At 54.5% G+C, this 15719-nt stretch overlaps 1 protein-coding gene across 2 annotated transcripts in view; it reads right to left on the bottom strand.

Annotated features, from left to right (window-relative positions):
* Positions 1-769: 769 nt before the first annotated feature.
* Positions 770-15719, bottom strand: part of TGFBI (transforming growth factor beta induced) — a 32612-nt gene continuing 17662 nt past the window's right edge. Inside the window, exons 7-17 of one of the 2 annotated variants that reach the window (XM_047730411.1) lie at positions 13619-13760; positions 10921-11133; positions 9971-10108; positions 9287-9432; positions 8470-8606; positions 7558-7688; positions 5015-5139; positions 3663-3765; positions 3011-3090; positions 1917-1941; positions 770-1441 (exon numbers count right to left, since the gene is read on the bottom strand). In XM_047730411.1, coding sequence (XP_047586367.1) covers positions 1383-1441; positions 1917-1941; positions 3011-3090; positions 3663-3765; positions 5015-5139; positions 7558-7688; positions 8470-8606; positions 9287-9432; positions 9971-10108; positions 10921-11133; positions 13619-13760 — 1299 coding nt within the window. In that variant the 3' untranslated portion in view covers positions 770-1382. The remainder of the gene's footprint in view (positions 1442-1916; positions 1942-3010; positions 3091-3662; positions 3766-5014; positions 5140-7557; positions 7689-8469; positions 8607-9286; positions 9433-9970; positions 10109-10920; positions 11134-13618; positions 13761-15719) is intronic. The other variant, XM_047730412.1, reaches the window with a different exon arrangement.

The raw sequence follows: 15719 nt of genomic DNA, 5'->3' as shown, positions 1-15719 counted from the left end.
GGGATCCTGAGCGATCCCAGATAGTGGGATAGAAATCGGGATACCTAATGCTGTGCTAGGCATCTTGTGGGAATCATCTCGTTTCTTCTGCGGACAGACCTCAGATGGAGATGCTCTGATCAGCCCCCTGGGACCATTCTGGGAACAAGCCCTGACAGTTTAAGGCCACAGGCAGGGAACAGTGATGCCCTGGCTGCACTAGGCTGTCAGTGCTGAGGATATCTCAAAATGGAGAAGACCAAAGGAGCCAGGGAAAGGATTTATGTGGGGGTTGGCACAGGGGGTATGGGCCTGGAAAACCTGGACAGACTCCCATGCCAAATGGTGGTCCCCGGGAGGCAGAACGCTTGGGTGCCGGTCCCAGTTCAGCTATCTGCGGTGCTCCCAGGGCCTGTACCTTTCCTGAGCCTCGGCCTCCTCATCTGTATAATGGGACCATGCAGGAACCTCTCCACAGGGTAGTGCCGAGCATTCAAAAGTCCAACACCAAGGCAGGGGTCACAAGGCTGGATGGGAGATGGGGACTTCCAGCCAACAAGAAGAGGCAAGGCAACACAGAGGACTCGAGCCCTCAGGGCCCATAGAGGCTGAAAGGAAAATGAGTTCAACAAAGATGGAGCATGTCCCACAGACCATCCCCTTGGGGCTCCTTGTCACACTGCTCCTGGATGCAATCTCTGCAGGAAGGACCAGCACAGCCCCAAGAAGCAGACAGCCCCCCGACCTTGCGAATACCCAGGCCGGCCTGCGCTTCCCGCCAACACAGGAGTACGTTTCTTTAGTTTTATTATTACAAACACACGATGGCTCTGCCACACCTGGGAAATCCTGGGCTCTGCATGCTCTCTCTCTCTCCCCTCCCTTTCCTACCTGGACAGGGCCACCAAGAAGTGTCCAAGCCGCGTGCAGGCACAAGACATGTCTGACAGAGCGATTCAACTCACAGCTTATAACGATGCCATTTCTCCAGTTGTAAAAGAGCTTTACAACAACTGTGCCAGGACCCCCTCCCCCCACCCCCATGATGCTGGACTGACTGATCTGTGTTCTGTGAGCGCCACAAAACTTCAGCCCCCTTTTCCAGAGCACTTGGCACGGGCGGGAAAGTCCACATTCAGGACAGGTCCTTTTTAGAAGCGACTATCGGGTAGGGACATCCAGGTCTCCACAAGCAGTGGGTTAACAAGCCATGTTTGGTGGGGGGGGGGGGGAAGACATCTCTTTCCCTCCTCCCTCCACCCACCCAGGGCTCAGATCTCATTCTGGTGCAGCCCAGGTACACTGAAGTGTGATATTTGGTTTCAGAAACATTCAGTCTCTTTGGTAAACTCAGAGAAAGTGGCGGTGAGCTGCCGATGTGCGTTCTTCCCATGTCCTCCGCGCTAATGTTTCATCCTCTCTAATAACCGCTGATACACGGGGGCTGGAAAAGAGAAGTTTCCTAAGAGGAAAGGATGCGTATCTGTCCAGGACACCGTCAGAGCCACGCGCAGGGCCAGCAGGCCCTCCTCCTGCTACCCTCCCCTGCCCCCCTGCTTTTTGGTTTGGGAGACGTCCTGTTTTACTCCACAATGTAACAAAGATCGTGATGTCTTGGTCCATGATGTAATGGGAACTGGGACTTCTGCCATCTACCAGCTTCGACCTAAACCACCATGTGCTCCTGCTAACGGCACATGCAATATTCCCAGGTTCCCAAAGCCAAAAACTCACAGCAACCTTCAAAGGCTGGGGCTCTTAGTCTCTCCATCTCACAGAGAAGGGAACTGGGTGTTCTGCGTCTGACCCCAAAGACCACGCTTGTTTTATTGTACCATGACGTTCTCATCTATATACAGCTGATGGCAGGTTTGTGCCGGCGCGGGGGGAAGGCCCGAGCACCTGTACAAAGGACTTTAAACCCAGGCCAGACTTACCTAGTTTCACAGAGGTCCGTGCGGCCTGAAAGAAAGCACCAAGTGTCAGGTTTCTAGTGAAAGTTGTACCTGCCCCTGCTCGTGGCCCCATGGCTACCCCTACTCAGAAAAAATGCTGGGGGTGAGGAAGAGGAAGGGGAGTGTGTAGCTACTGGGTCCTAGAGAGCCCTCAGGTGGTCTTGGCAGCCCCAAGCACAGTGTAAGCCCCAACCAAGTAGAGTCTGGGATAGATATTTTTGGGAGACCCCAAAGCCAGGCTTCCACCGAGACTGCAGCCTAGAGTTTGGGGAGCTGGGACAGCATAGTGGGTGGCCCTCAAGAGTAGGAGCTCAAGGCCAAGTATCCTTCTCAAAGGGCATGAAGAAAACCCCTCTGTCCAAAAGTAAAGGACACATTCCAGCTCCAGGACTCTGGGTAAGAACACCTCCAGCAGCCTCTTCTCTTGAAATGCAAACTTTCTATAAGGTGCTCAGGTTCCTGAAGGGCTCCACCTCATGCAAAGCAGCAAAAGGAGACTAGGTGGGGCTTCTAGGCCCCGGGCAAGCAAGGGAGCAGAAAGAGAAGCGCAGGAAAAATCAGAGAGGTTCTAATGAGGAAGCAGAGCTGAGGCAAGGAAGGGGAACGTTCCCCTAACACCTGCCCTGTATCCAGATCCCACACCACTGCCTCAGAGAGCTTCAGCATTCCCCAAGACAGGCCATGCCATGAAAAACAGAAGGGGACTTAGAGGCCCAGGCTCAGGCCAGGCAAGGCCACGGTAAGGTGAATTCGGGATGGGCAGCCTTGCTTGGACAGATGGATTCCAGAGCTTTATCTGTCCTCACCGTCAGTGGCTTACCCATGGAATGAGGGTCAGAGACCTCAGTTGAAAGGCCTCAGCTTTTGCTCACAAAGGAAATAGGGAATGCCTGGGATCTTTCCTCAGAACTCCACTCAGGCCAGTGCTAAGGATGCTGTATGGAAGTGGGGAGAAGTTTCATGGAGTCCTGGGAAAGCACAAGGAAGGAAGACAGGAACCCGGAGAGCCCCCTGAATGGGCCCAAGCAGAGGACCCACGGCTGCTCAGATCACAGGCAAACCTAGAGGCATCTCACCCTGGAATATGCCGATGCCTGTTTGAAGATTTCAAGTGCAGAGTCTGCAAGTTCATCCCCTCGCTCCTGAGGTCTGATGGCTAGAGACAAAAAAAGGTGCAACACTGGTGAGAGCAAAACTCTTAGCACAGCACTGACAGCAAGCAGGACTGAGGGGCACTGTTGGGCTTGCTGGTTCACGTTCTCCCATGGATTTTTTCCTTCATAACATCCTCTAGCTCACAGTGGAATGTGGCCCATGAGGAAAGAACGCAAAGAAAGGTGAGTGTACAGTGCAGACAGAGGCTGGACCCAAGTTCAATCTTGCTGGAGGTAAAGAGAATTCCTATCAGGCACGATGGCGTAAGACACGTGGGCTGGGAGTCATGTTCACCACATCCATGGGTGACAAATAAGTGGACTGTGTCTGAGTGCGGCTAAGACAGGCAATTCAGCAAAAAGAAACATGTCCTCTAGTTTCTAGTGCAGCACAGTGGAAACCCACACTCCTTAATTCACTTTTCAATCAGCTCCAGCGATGCCGTCCATGGAGGCTCTGGGTGGCATATCACGTGCTCTTCTTATCTTTAGTTTTCCTGTCAAGCACCAGCTGCCATGCATGCAGAAGGGTCAGCTGCAGGCTGAGGGGGGATGGGCGAGATTAGGACCTTACCTGGAGGCTGCAGGACGCTGGAGATGGCGTAGACCACGCCGTTGGTGGCCATGATGTCAGCTTCTGCAACCGGCTCCTTATTGACATTCACGACGTTGTTTTTCTGGGAGAAAAAGAGACGACACAGACCACATGGATCTTGCTCACTCGGTGAGAATTTACTGAGCGCTCCCTGATGCCAGATCATGTGTTAGACGTGAGGGATACGCTGGGGAATGGAACTGCCTCTGCCAGCCACACGCCTTTAGTCGGTGGTCGCATTCTAACATCGGCATGTGGCTCAGTGCAGTATCATCTACAGAAGAGCCCCCCACGCTATCACGTTGTCCTCTCAGCACTGTGGGCTGAAGAGGGGGTTGTTACCACCCCACTTAGCAGAAAAAGAAACCGAGACCCAGGACGGGCCTGGGGTCTCCTTTAAGCTAAGTAGGTGGGACGGTGGGGAACAGAAGCCAGGCCTCCAGTCCTGGTGTAGGGCTCCTTCCACTTGTCCTCAGTGGCCTGCCTTTCTTACAGGAAACGCACCCAGGTGTCTACCTCAGTCCTTCCTGAACAACTCATGGTCTGACCCAAAGTGGAAGGGGGAATGGAAGGCTGTGATGGGACCCCAACCCCCCAAACTAGGAGTCAACAAGCCCTCATGTTCTGTCTCCCTCCATGCTTCTTCAGGCTCCAGAGGGAAGGTGGTAAGCAAAGGGATGGCTGTGAGGGGCCCGGCACCAAGGCTGGGCCAGCCATATTCTGGAAGATGGGTGGCTCCACAGGGAAGCCCAGTGACCTTGGCTGGTACAGCCAGGCAGGCCACAGGCAGCTTCACTGAGCTTGGCTGCCCATCCGTTCTCTCTCTCCAGTGAGGACGTCCCCTCAGGCAGCTTCAAAGTAGAACACGTGTCATCAAGGTGCAGAGCCAGGGGTGGCTCGCGACCGCACATCTGAAGAAAAAGCCGCTAGGGACAGTCTGGCTCATAGTGGGGCTTGGTGAGCCCCAGATTTGAAGGGATGGGGTGAGAAGGGGGCTGGGGATTGATTCCTCAAGATGCATGAGTAATTGCCTATCATCTTCTTAAGGGAAGGAAGACCTACTGGCCTCTCCCCTATGCCAGTCAGACGCTCGATTCCCCGGCAAATCTAGACGTTTCTATTCGTGTCTAAGCACCATCTCTCCTGATTTCCCCGAAGACCCTTTTCTCTTTTCTGTTTTTGGGCAGAATGCCCTCAGAGATCCAAGGTGTACCTTCAAGACCCTGTGTGTGTGTGTGTGTTTATGTGTGACCCTGGCCCAGGGGTTGGGAGGTGCCCTGGGGTCTCAGGGGCAGTGCACGGCTGGCCACCTAGTTCTCAGGCACACTCACCGAGCTGACTTCCAGCTTGTCCCCCTGGAGAGACTTCAGCCGCACCAGGGCCCCGATGCCCCCGCTGACCAGGATCTCATCGCCAATGTGGTATTTCAGGATGTTGGCCAGCTCCTTGGCATTGCCTGCGGGTTTGTGGGAAAGAAGGGAGAGCAGAGTTCATTGTAAGCCTGGTACCCAGCTCTGTCTAGAAGGGCCGGGAGGGGAGGCAAGCGGTGATGGCCGAGACATAGAACTCTGCGACCAGGTGAGGAGCACACAGTGGGTGTGCTCAGCCCACTGACAGGCTGGCTGCTGGAGGCTCTGGGGATAGAGGCACACATCTGCGGCCGTGGATTTGCCTCTGTAGTGGGGAGGGTGGGAACGGCTGGGTTAAGCAAGAGCTCTCTGTGCTGCTGAGAAGGAGTTAATCCATACTCCTCTGTGAGTATGACTCATTTTTCCATGAGCTAAATATTTGCTTGGGAAGTCAGGAACCTTTCCAGCACCGGCATCTGGGACATTTCATCATCAGCGTGGCTCCCGACGGTTATAACACAGTAGTGAAATATTTACACATTCTGCCCTCAAATGCATATTCCGGGGCAGCCGTTTCCTGCCGGGAGAACTTAAAAGACTCAACAGCTGCCGTCTGGGGGGGGCTGTGGAGCCGATGAGGTCAGGGCTAAGGGGGGCATTCCCTCCGCAGCATCCCTCCCTTCACGTCTCGGCATTCCTTCCAGCCCACATCAGCTTCTCCACCAACTGGGGAGACCATCCGATTGCTCATAAAGGTGCACAGGCATTTTCCAAATTAAGTGTGGGAGGCAATTCTTAAAGTTGCCAGCTGTCCTCTCATCTCCATCACGGCTGCCCTGATACTCACATTCCCAGCCAAGTGGCTAGATTTCCCCCAGGGCTTCTGCATGCCTATTTCCAGCAACTTGAAACTAAGAGCGGAGGAAGTTTGAAAGCATTTGGGAGAGTTCACTTAGGTACAGACAAATCCACATTAGTGCCGCGGAATGGAGCCACCAGGTACCATGTGGTTTCCAAACATCCTACAACTTGGCAGATGGGAATTCCCATTCTATAGAAATTCCACCTGGAAGCGATGAGCCATGCCAGCCCCCAGGGCAGGGGGCCTCCTTCTTCCAAGACATCTAATACCTGGATTGACCTCTTGCGCCTGGCTGGCCCTCTATCCCCCAGGAGCACTGGGGGCTTTTCCTGCCTGCAGGCCTGGCAGAGGGCACATGTGGGAAGTTTTGTCCAAGCCTCCTCCTGCACAACTGAAAATGAGAGGGAAGTGAGCAGGCTCACGGCCATCTGGGGAACATTCCACTCCTGCTGGACCAGGAGAGGTGGAAAGTTTATGTTCAGAATGAACTTCTCTCCTTTTCTCAGGAACATACGTCAGCATCAAAGACACAGGCATTCGTTTGCAATAAAGACTATTAAACAGGACACAAATTCGACCCACAGATGCCTGCAACCTTAACTTTCTGAATAGAAAGTTCCTTCCTGCCCTGGGGCTGGAAGGAAGGTATAGATGAGGCATGCCCAGAGGGTGGCCAAGGTCCTTCCTCCTCCTCCTCCACCTAGCTTCCCTCCTCCTTCTCCTCAGGCTCACCTTTGTGGGAGGAACAAAGTGTGCCCACAGGCGAGCACCAGAGCTCCACACTACACCCTCACCCCAAACCCCATCATCGCAGCCATCACCGGGGGAGGACGTGTGCCCAGCACTGCTGGCAACACCTCATTTACTCCACACTACACATAGCAAGGCACCCTCATTTTTCTAATGGGAAAACGGAAGCTCCGAGAGGTTAAAGGACTTGCTAGACATCACTCACCTGGTGAATGCCAGAGCCAGGAATTAAAACTGCTTTTAGGTGATCCAGGAATCCAAGCCCTTAACCACTGGGGTTATCTCTCAAACATCCTCAGCTAAATTTCTCAGGGCCAGGAATAGCTTCTCTGGTAAAGCTTTGGCCCCGAGGGACATTTCACACAGGTAAATGGCTTCATTATGGCTGTCCTCACAGGTTCTCATGGGGAAGACATGTCTCAGTGACGGGGCTCATTGTTACCCACTCAGTGTCTTTCTACTCTTCTCTGCCTTGCATGGTACCCGGGGAGACTGACCGTTGTGACTCATGCCACCAAGGGTCCCTTGCCCCCTTCTCATGGCTGACAGGAGGCCCACGCAATGGGCCTATGGGAGGAGAGGGAGGCTGAAGGAGTCCTGGCCCCCTTGCCTTGGCTCTGCCCGCAGCTGCATGTGGGCCCTGGTTGCTGTCCTGTGCCCCTCCCCTGAGCTCCGGTTCTCCTTGTGCCCTCTTCCCCCTGGCCTCCCCAGCCCCTGGCCTGCGGTGGGAAACACTTTTCCCTGGGTGTCCTCATCCTTTGCTGGTCCCTTACTCCTGCCCATACTTCTGCGGTCTCCCCATTAAGTTCCTTTCAGTCAAACCCTTGGTAATGAGCCCCCTGTTTCCTGCTGGTCCCCTGACTGTTCCAGTCATGTTAGAAACCGTGCAAAATATACTTCGCTTGGTCTTTACCCAAGAGTTTGTTCAGCTCTTCTGGTGGCATGGCTTGGAAGGCCTCATTTGTAGGAGCAAAGACTGTGTAGACCCCTTCCCTGTTGAGCACCTCCGTCAGCCCAGCAGACTGGATGGCGGCCACTAGCATGCTAGGGAGACACACAGAGAAAATGTCACCTGCCTGTGACGGGGAGGGGATGCCCACTTTCCCAAATATCTTCCCACTGCTGGGAGGCACACCCCAGAACTAGAATTTACATCTCCCTTGCTGTTTTTCACCCCTTGCTCATCATGCACAAGGAGGGAAGACTCCATTCTGCATATTTTCTCCATAAATGTTCAGCTCCATCAAACAGCCAGAGGTCAGAGGTCGGGGGGGAGCAGGAAGGAAGAGGCCAAGCCACCGGGCCCTGGGGATGTGATTCAGGGGAGTGCAGGGGGTGGGGGCCTCCTGGCTCTGGTGTCATAGCACCCAGGGGTAAGCAAGCAGGTCAGAAATGGAGAGAGGGGGCAAGAGAACAAAGTGACACAGGGAGCTTGAGAAGGAGCGGCAAGGAGTCTTCAGGGGCCCCAAGGAGATATTGTGCCAACTGAGACTCATCCCACACTCAAAACCGGGTGCTCTCAGCTTACTTGGGACCTCAAGATAAGAGTGTGGTATCTTTTCTTGCCCTTCATACGAAAATGTAGCCCCCTCCCTGTTCCCAAGGATGTGGGGATTACAGTCCCAGAAATAACCCTTCTTCTCAACATAAGCTTCCAGTGTGAGCCTTGCCCTTCCCAGATCCCCAGGCTGGAAGGTCACCAGGACACCGCCAGTGTTCACTGAACCCCCCGAGGCAGTGAGGAGCTTGACAGATAGCGGAGACCCAGCGTCCTGACCCGGCACGACCACTTGGCAGAAGTCTCCCATGGTATGAGGCTGGTTACCTGAAGCGATTGTCACCCTTCAGGACGTCCATGACGGTCCCCATCGGGGGGGTGAGCATTCGGTCCATGGTGAAGAGCGTCCCGTATCTCCCCCTCTTGTCGTGGGCGGCGATGCAGCTGTTCTCGATACACAGGCTCTGCACCAAAGAGGGGCAGACATAGGTCATCCACCCTAATGAGGCCTCCTGATGTGCTCCAGGCACATGCTGGTGGTTTCATCCACACGGAGCAGTGAATGTACGCTAGAGCGGGTCATTACGGCCAGGAAAAAATGTGTTTTCTCCAGGAAAGGAAAAATAAAAATAGTGTTCCTTAAGGAGAAAGGGCCACTGGGCCCCACTAGAGTGACAGAGAGGCCCCACGATGAGACTGTCCCAGTACACGTGAGGCCCATTAACGATGATGAGATCAATAGATCAACTCTACTGCATTGTTTACTTTAACAGATGACAACCGTCTTTAGTCACTGGTACTGGCAGGTCTCAAGGAATGCACCTGTGTTGTACTGTGCTTTCTGGCTAACAGTCCACAGTAACTGTTGAGTTTGAAGATAGAAAACAGACAGGAGAAGGGAAAAGAGAAACTTTTGGACCAGGGGGAGCTGTGTTTCAGTTCAGAAGGCTTCTCTTCGCATAAGCTAAGGATTCAAATTCTCCATCCCTCCGCCCCTGTTGATCACAATGACTCGATGTGGACCACTGCCTACCTAGTCAGCTACATGCTATATACCCACATATGTAATTTTTTTTCTTTAATACAGTTTTCATTTCTTAGAGCTGAGGCAAAGAAAGAGCATGATTTAGGAGCCAGAACTTACATTGCGATAAACAAAAACTCTCAGTTTTTTGCCACCCAGAGTGTCCAGGGTCTGTCCATGATACAGATACTTGGAAGCTAGCTGGTCTTTAATCATGTGATTCAGAAGCAAATTCCTTGTGTGTGTATCAATGTTAGGGGTTCCATCTGCAAGAGAAGGTGGGTTCAGTCCAGAGGCATGCTCCAGAAAGGAAGAGAATGAGAGACAAATGCAGTGAGAAGCCCAACCCTCCTTGCACTTGAAAATGGGAGACTGAGAAATCCAGGGAGGCTGCCAATATTCCTTAACATCTGGCATCTTCTGCAAATCAACCAAACACAAGAGGGTATAGATAATCGAGGGTGTCTGGAGTTTTGCCCGTGGAGGGAGGGGAAAGCACGGACACCCCTTGGCCTCGTCCTCCGCCTTCCCCTCGGCCAAGGCTCAGCTGTATCCTCGCTCTGACCTTCTGCCGATCACATGAGCGGTTGATTCTGCGAATAAAAAGGCGCTCTCTGGCCAGATGCAAACTCTTGGATTCTGAGGACCAGACCCCCAAATGCATTCTCTGCTCTGCCAGATGATACAGCAGAGCCCCTGAGGTTTCGGGTGAGTCGGTGGAAGCACTAACGCTGGCGGGGTGCTGTCCTTCTGGGAGGGTGCTGTGGAGGTGACCCGCTCCTGGGGCTGCCCTCACCACGTTACCTTTGAATACAGAATTCATGGGGGCCAGGAGGGTCAACTGCTCCTTTCCGGAGAGATGAGTGCCGAGGCCAGCCTGTCTGAAAAGGTCAACGGCTGTGGAAACATCAGACTCTGCAGCCAACTCAAATAGCGTCTTGGCTGCAAGGAAAGAGAACGCAGGTTCAAAAGTTACAAGTGCTGTTTTCATTTATCCTCCATCCACCCCAGCATGACGCATACCAGCAGGAATGTCATCTCGTGAGTCAACAGCCCTCTCAGCCCCGCAGCGGCACAGCGGGCTCGTGTCATCAGGCCCCTGGTCCCCCTAGGTCTCCCTGGGCAGGGCAGGGAGGTGAGGAGCAGGAGGCAGAGGCCAGTCTCTGTCCTTGCCTTCAGCCAGGATGCCATCTAAGGCCCGCAGCAAGGCAGCGTGGTCTGTGTGGTGGCTTTTGAGGGTCCCATGGTGCCAGTGACCACACCCACAGAAAGCTAACTTCTGGTTCGGTTTTCTTCTGTGAAATTGCTTCACTTCTGGGCAACCGACCTCCCTGGAATTCCAGAATGGGGCTAGCCTGCTGCACAAAGCCCAAGTCAAAGTCCACTCAGTCATTTCTCCCAGGCTCAGCGAGATGGCAGGTGCTCAGAGGCCAGCAAATGGCCCTCTGCGCCCAACCAGAGCAGGCCGATCTCCTGAACGGCTTCTGGGATGGAGTCAATCCCTCCCCGGCTCCCCTCAACAGCTCTCTGATGCCTCCAAAATGAAGCGTGGACTCCCAGGCCTGCAGCTCAAGATTCTTCACAGTCTGGCCATGACCTGCCAGCTGCCCAGGCCCTCTCCCCTGAGAGGCTGTGAGCTGGGTGCCTGCAAGGAAATGGCCCCCACGATCCCTGAATTCCCCAAGGGTCCCCACTGCAGATGGCAGAGGAGCCAGCAGGCCTGGCAGGATCATGGCCTCGGAACCCTGGCTCACCTGAGTCCGGGATGAGCAGCTCATCGATGTAGTGGATCACACCATTGGTGGCCAGGGTGTCTTTATTGGAGATGATGGCCTTCCCATTGATGGTGAGCATGTCCCCGCTGCAACCCACCTCCAGGGTGGTGCCCTCCAGGGTCTCCATGGACATCCCTGCAACGATGGCTTCTGCACACATGGCCGACTTTAGGATGTGGTTGTTCAGCAGGTCTGGGGACCAAAACAGACACAGATCAAGGCTGTGCTGGCTCTAGGCTGATCTCAGAGGCCAGCTCACAGCTCCCGTGGCTGTGGATTCTGTTCTCTCTGACACTGACCTGGAGATGAGGCTGGGGACTGCACCGCCCACGGCCTCCTCTCCTCCTGCTGCTGTCCTGAGTCAGCAGGCAGACTGCCTGAGTCTGAATCCCAGCTTGGCCACTTACCCGCTGTGGGGCCCTGGGCAAGTCTCTGAGCCCCTGGGAGCCTCAACTTCCTCCTCAGGTCGAGATAAGCCTAGCATTCATCTCCTGGGGATGGTGTAAGGAGGACATGAAGCCCGGAATGTAACGCACCCAGCACAGTGCCCGACAACACAGTCAACACCCAACAAACATTCGTGACTCCCTTTAATTAGCACCTGGACTTGAGACTGAATTCTATTAGTGTCTGACCCTCAAAATGAGTTTACCCTCAGACTTTTTATCTACTGACCTTTAGAAAAACGTGAAATTTGATAGGGAAAGATGGAAACTATAGCAAATGAGTGTTCTAGATTATCTGTGCATTTTATCTGTTTTTGTTCATTTTACCCAAGGGCCCGCTAGCTGCCAGGATCTGTCTTCGGGCTCGGGGATGGTGCTCCGTCAGACATGGTCTTTGGCACTCCCCTCACTCCACCGGTAAGTCATAAGTAGAATTTATTTCCTTGTCCAAGTGGCCCTCAGGGACAGGGCAGAGGCTGGGGGTCCTGAGGAAGCTGCAAGGAGCAGTGGGCGGATGTGACCCCCACCAGGCAGGGCAGATTCCCGGACGGCCACTCCCCCAGGTCAGCAGGGCCCTTTCCCTTACAGTCTCACCACAGAGGCAAGTTTCAATCTGTGCTGAGTGTGGGAACCAAAACCGCACCGTCATGGACAGGAGGAAGCTCAGAAGGCCTACAGAGGCACGGGGCTCCCACAGGAGCGTCAGGGGCCTTGAAAGCCATTTGGCTGGCGGGAAGGGAAAGGACAGCCAGGCTGCCATGGGAACGAGGTCTCGGGGATTTAGCTTCTAAGGGAAGGAAGGTAAAGGCTGGGTGGGGTAAGGGTGACCTGCTAGGGCCACGGGGAGGGAGAGCAGGGCCAGGGCTGGAAGCCAGTCTTCAAACAAGGCACGCCAGCCCAAGGCTGCTTCTTGCCTCTCTGCCAAGACACCAGAAACAGCTGAGGCTGTGAGGCTGGACTCCTGTCCCTCTGTCTTTGAGCCAGCCAGTGACACCCCCGTACCGAGGGCCTGGTCTCACAGCAAACGAGTTACTGAGCAGGAAAAGGCCCGTGTGCAAAAGGAATAAATTAGGGCTGCCTTTTTCTTACAGCAAGAGTTCTGATATCTTCAAAGATGAAAATGTGTTCTGTACAAAAGCAGTTTAAGGGAGAACACAGCTCCAAATAGAAAGTTCAGTATGCGGAGATGCGCCCACGTCCCAGCTCCTTCGGGAAGCCTCGGGACCCCTCTGGCGGCACGTGCCCTACCCCCGCCCTCATGCCCACCACCACGGGGGCGTCTGTGTCATAGCGCTCACCACTTCAGATCCCACGACCTGTTTTTAATCCCAACCAGGCTTAAACTTCCTTGCAGACAAGCCTGTACCACGTTTCCTTTGGGGGCCCGGGTTCATGACACGGAGGCACCGTGACATCTGGACACAATGGATCTCCATCTGCGCTTTCAGAAAAGTGCCCTTGCCAGCCCTGTGTGGCTGCAGGGAGAACATTTTACACTTATCGGGCCTCTGAAATACAGTAGGTATTTTAAATCGTACAGTTTGAAGGTGGGTTGAATAGACTCCAAAGAAACGAAGTCATCCTGAGATTGTATTTGGGAGGAATAAGTGTGTTTGGGTACACAGAGGACCAGGGGGCTACTCCTCTCTGCAGGAGATGCAGGGGTCAGTGGCTGAGCCCGGCCTTCACTCCCCTCCCCCTCACATGTGCTGGGTCCTTCCTTCTCCTCCAGCAATAATCAATGCACCCCTAACTGAGCAGCTCACTGAGGAGGCATGGAAGGACCCAGCTCTGAAGTCAAGAGTCAACTCTAACTGGTTATTAATTTCATTTTGGATTATCCACAAGGTCCCTGGCCAGACAGGAAGACTTCAAGGGTCAGCACGATGGCCCCATTCTAAGGACACCAGGACCAGCCATCTCCTCCCCACACTCCCAAGCTGCTGCCCGCTTGGCAGACTTGCTCTGGTTTTGAGCATCTTCAGCTCTTTCTGAGTCTGGCCAGGGCCTGCTGTGGACCTCCAGCCCTGCCTTGCTCCTCAGCACAGCTGCTGCTGGACAAAGGCTGCTGGGTTCTTCCTTGTCCCTCTGACCAGGGCTCTGCTCTGGCCTCTGCAGAGACAGGGCCAGATGGGAGCAATGGGACAGGATGGTGTGCGGACTGTTCATCTTGTGCAAGAGCAGGCCTCGGGCTCAGTCTGGCCGCTCCAACGGCGCTCAGGGGTGCTCACCTCTCAGGGCTTCTGGGTCACCCAGGATCCTGTTCAAGGTTTCAGCAGGGATCTTCTCGAAGGCCTCGTTGGTAGGGGCCAAGAGCGTGAACTGGCCATCCCCTTCCAGCACGGTGTTGAGCCCAGATGCGGCCACGGCAGCCTGCGGGGCAGGGAGAGGAAGGAGAGTTGCCTGAAGGCTCTGGGAGGCTCTGTAGACAAGAGGCAGACGCCGCCTCACCAGGCCTCCTGTGAAGCGCTTCAGACTCATAGAAGAAATGACAAGACGCCAAAGCTCACCTCTCCTGGTGTCCTCCGGGGACCTCGTCAGGACTGAGCTCCCACCACTCTGGCCATTTCTCAATGACTTCCTCTGCCTTCGGCCTTCCCACCCCAGGCTTTGGCCTGGCCATTCCCTCTGCCCTTCCTCCTTTCTTGGCTTCTCTGACTCCTATCCCTTCACTGGGACTTGATTATAGAATCGCTTTTCTAGGTAGCCAACTTGGCGTTGCCCCCATCGCCACCCCTCCCCCTGCCACTGCCCTCAGACCAAAAAGAGTCTGTTGTATGAAGTTTCACAGCTTGCGTCCTCCTTGCATAATACTTAAATAGCTCTGGGCAATGCTCCTTCTGTGAGCTCCAGGAGTGGAAGGATCACATCACCCGTTTCTACAGAGGAGTCCTAGGATCTTCTAAAAGCAGAAGGGGCCTCCTGCTGCCCCGGGGTTGGGGATACACCCTTTGGCCCGGTCTGCAGCCCTGCAAGCTCTGGCCCCTGCTGCTCTGCTGCTTCCACGTCACACTCTAGCTGTGTACGTTTCTTCCTTCTGGCCCTGCCCGCCTCCTTCTTACTATTCCTGCCCCGGAGCCTTTGCCCTTGCCTTCCGCTCTGCCCGCTGAGCTCTGACCCCTGCCTTTCATGTAACTGGCCATTCTCATCCTCCAGTCCTCAGATCTGAATTCACTCTTCCAGAGAAACCCTCCCTGACCACCCAGTGCCTACCGGACCCCTCAGCTCACCACTCCCTGACTCCCCGATGCCTAGCTCCGTCCATGGCTACCTCATGTGCATCTGGTCTGTCTCTCAGGAAGAAGGAAAGTGCCACCGAGGACAGAAATTTGTCTGTCTCATTCACCTGTATACCCCCGGCAGGTAGAAGACCACCAGGCCAGGAGCAGGTATTAAAGTATGTGTTAGTGGAAGGAAAGATGGGTGTAGGGAGGCTCCAAGGGGAGGGAGAAAAGAGGGAACACTTATCAAACCTAAAGTAAGAGGATGATACTCAGTGGGGGTTATACACAGTTAATCAAGAGGTGCCACCAACTTTGTGGGGACGTATCATTTCCTTGCAGACCCCTGACCTTGAAGTGACCCAGAAGGAAAGCAGGGGAGAGCTGAGAGAGCAGGGTTCCCTGAAGAGCCACTTCCTGAGGCCACATCCCTGCTGGGCCAGCCCCAGGGTGTTTGTCTCTGTGTGTTGGAGATCTCCAGGGGAGGAGCCTCCGCAACCCCCCTTTGGTATCCTTTGTGGTCAGGAAGTTCTCCTTGAATCAGGGCAAAAACCCTGACGGGGCAGCCTGTGTTCACTTCCTCTGAGCAGCCACTGCCAAGAGCAATGCCGTCTTACCGCTCCAGTCCGAAGACAAACTCATGCTGGGCAGGGCCAAAGGAATGGTGTTCTGTGGCTGCAGAGCGGGCAGAAGCCAGGCCAGAGGTCAAGCCCAGACTCCCTTGACCTCTCTGCTGGTCTGGGATCCAAGGAAACCTGGGGGTGGCTGGGGCAGGGGTTCCCTGGAGACACGCGGTCCAGAAGGTCATGAAGCCTGGCACTATTCTAGTCCTGCATACGGAAAGTGCCCCTGGGGAGTGGAGGAGGACACTCTCACCTCTGGAGCCCAGAAGTGCAGGCCCAGGCAGCCGAGGGCTCAAAGGGACCTGCGGTGCTACAGACTATGGGACTTTTCAGGGGAGTCACGAAAGGACAGCCTTACAGAGGAGAGGACGGGCAGAGGGAGTTTCCCAGCAGTGGATTAAGATGCTTCCTCGTGGTCAAGCTCAGTAATGAGTGGACCCTCTGTGTTCATGGGCTCTTAGAAGAACAGGCTGTATGTCTCCTAAATG

This window comes from Lutra lutra, chromosome 5 (assembly GCF_902655055.1).
Source record: "Lutra lutra chromosome 5, mLutLut1.2, whole genome shotgun sequence".
NCBI classification, from domain to species: Eukaryota; Metazoa; Chordata; class Mammalia; order Carnivora; family Mustelidae; genus Lutra; species Lutra lutra.
Note: the sequence above shows the minus strand (reverse complement) of the source record. Positions and strands in the feature narration are given on the sequence as shown.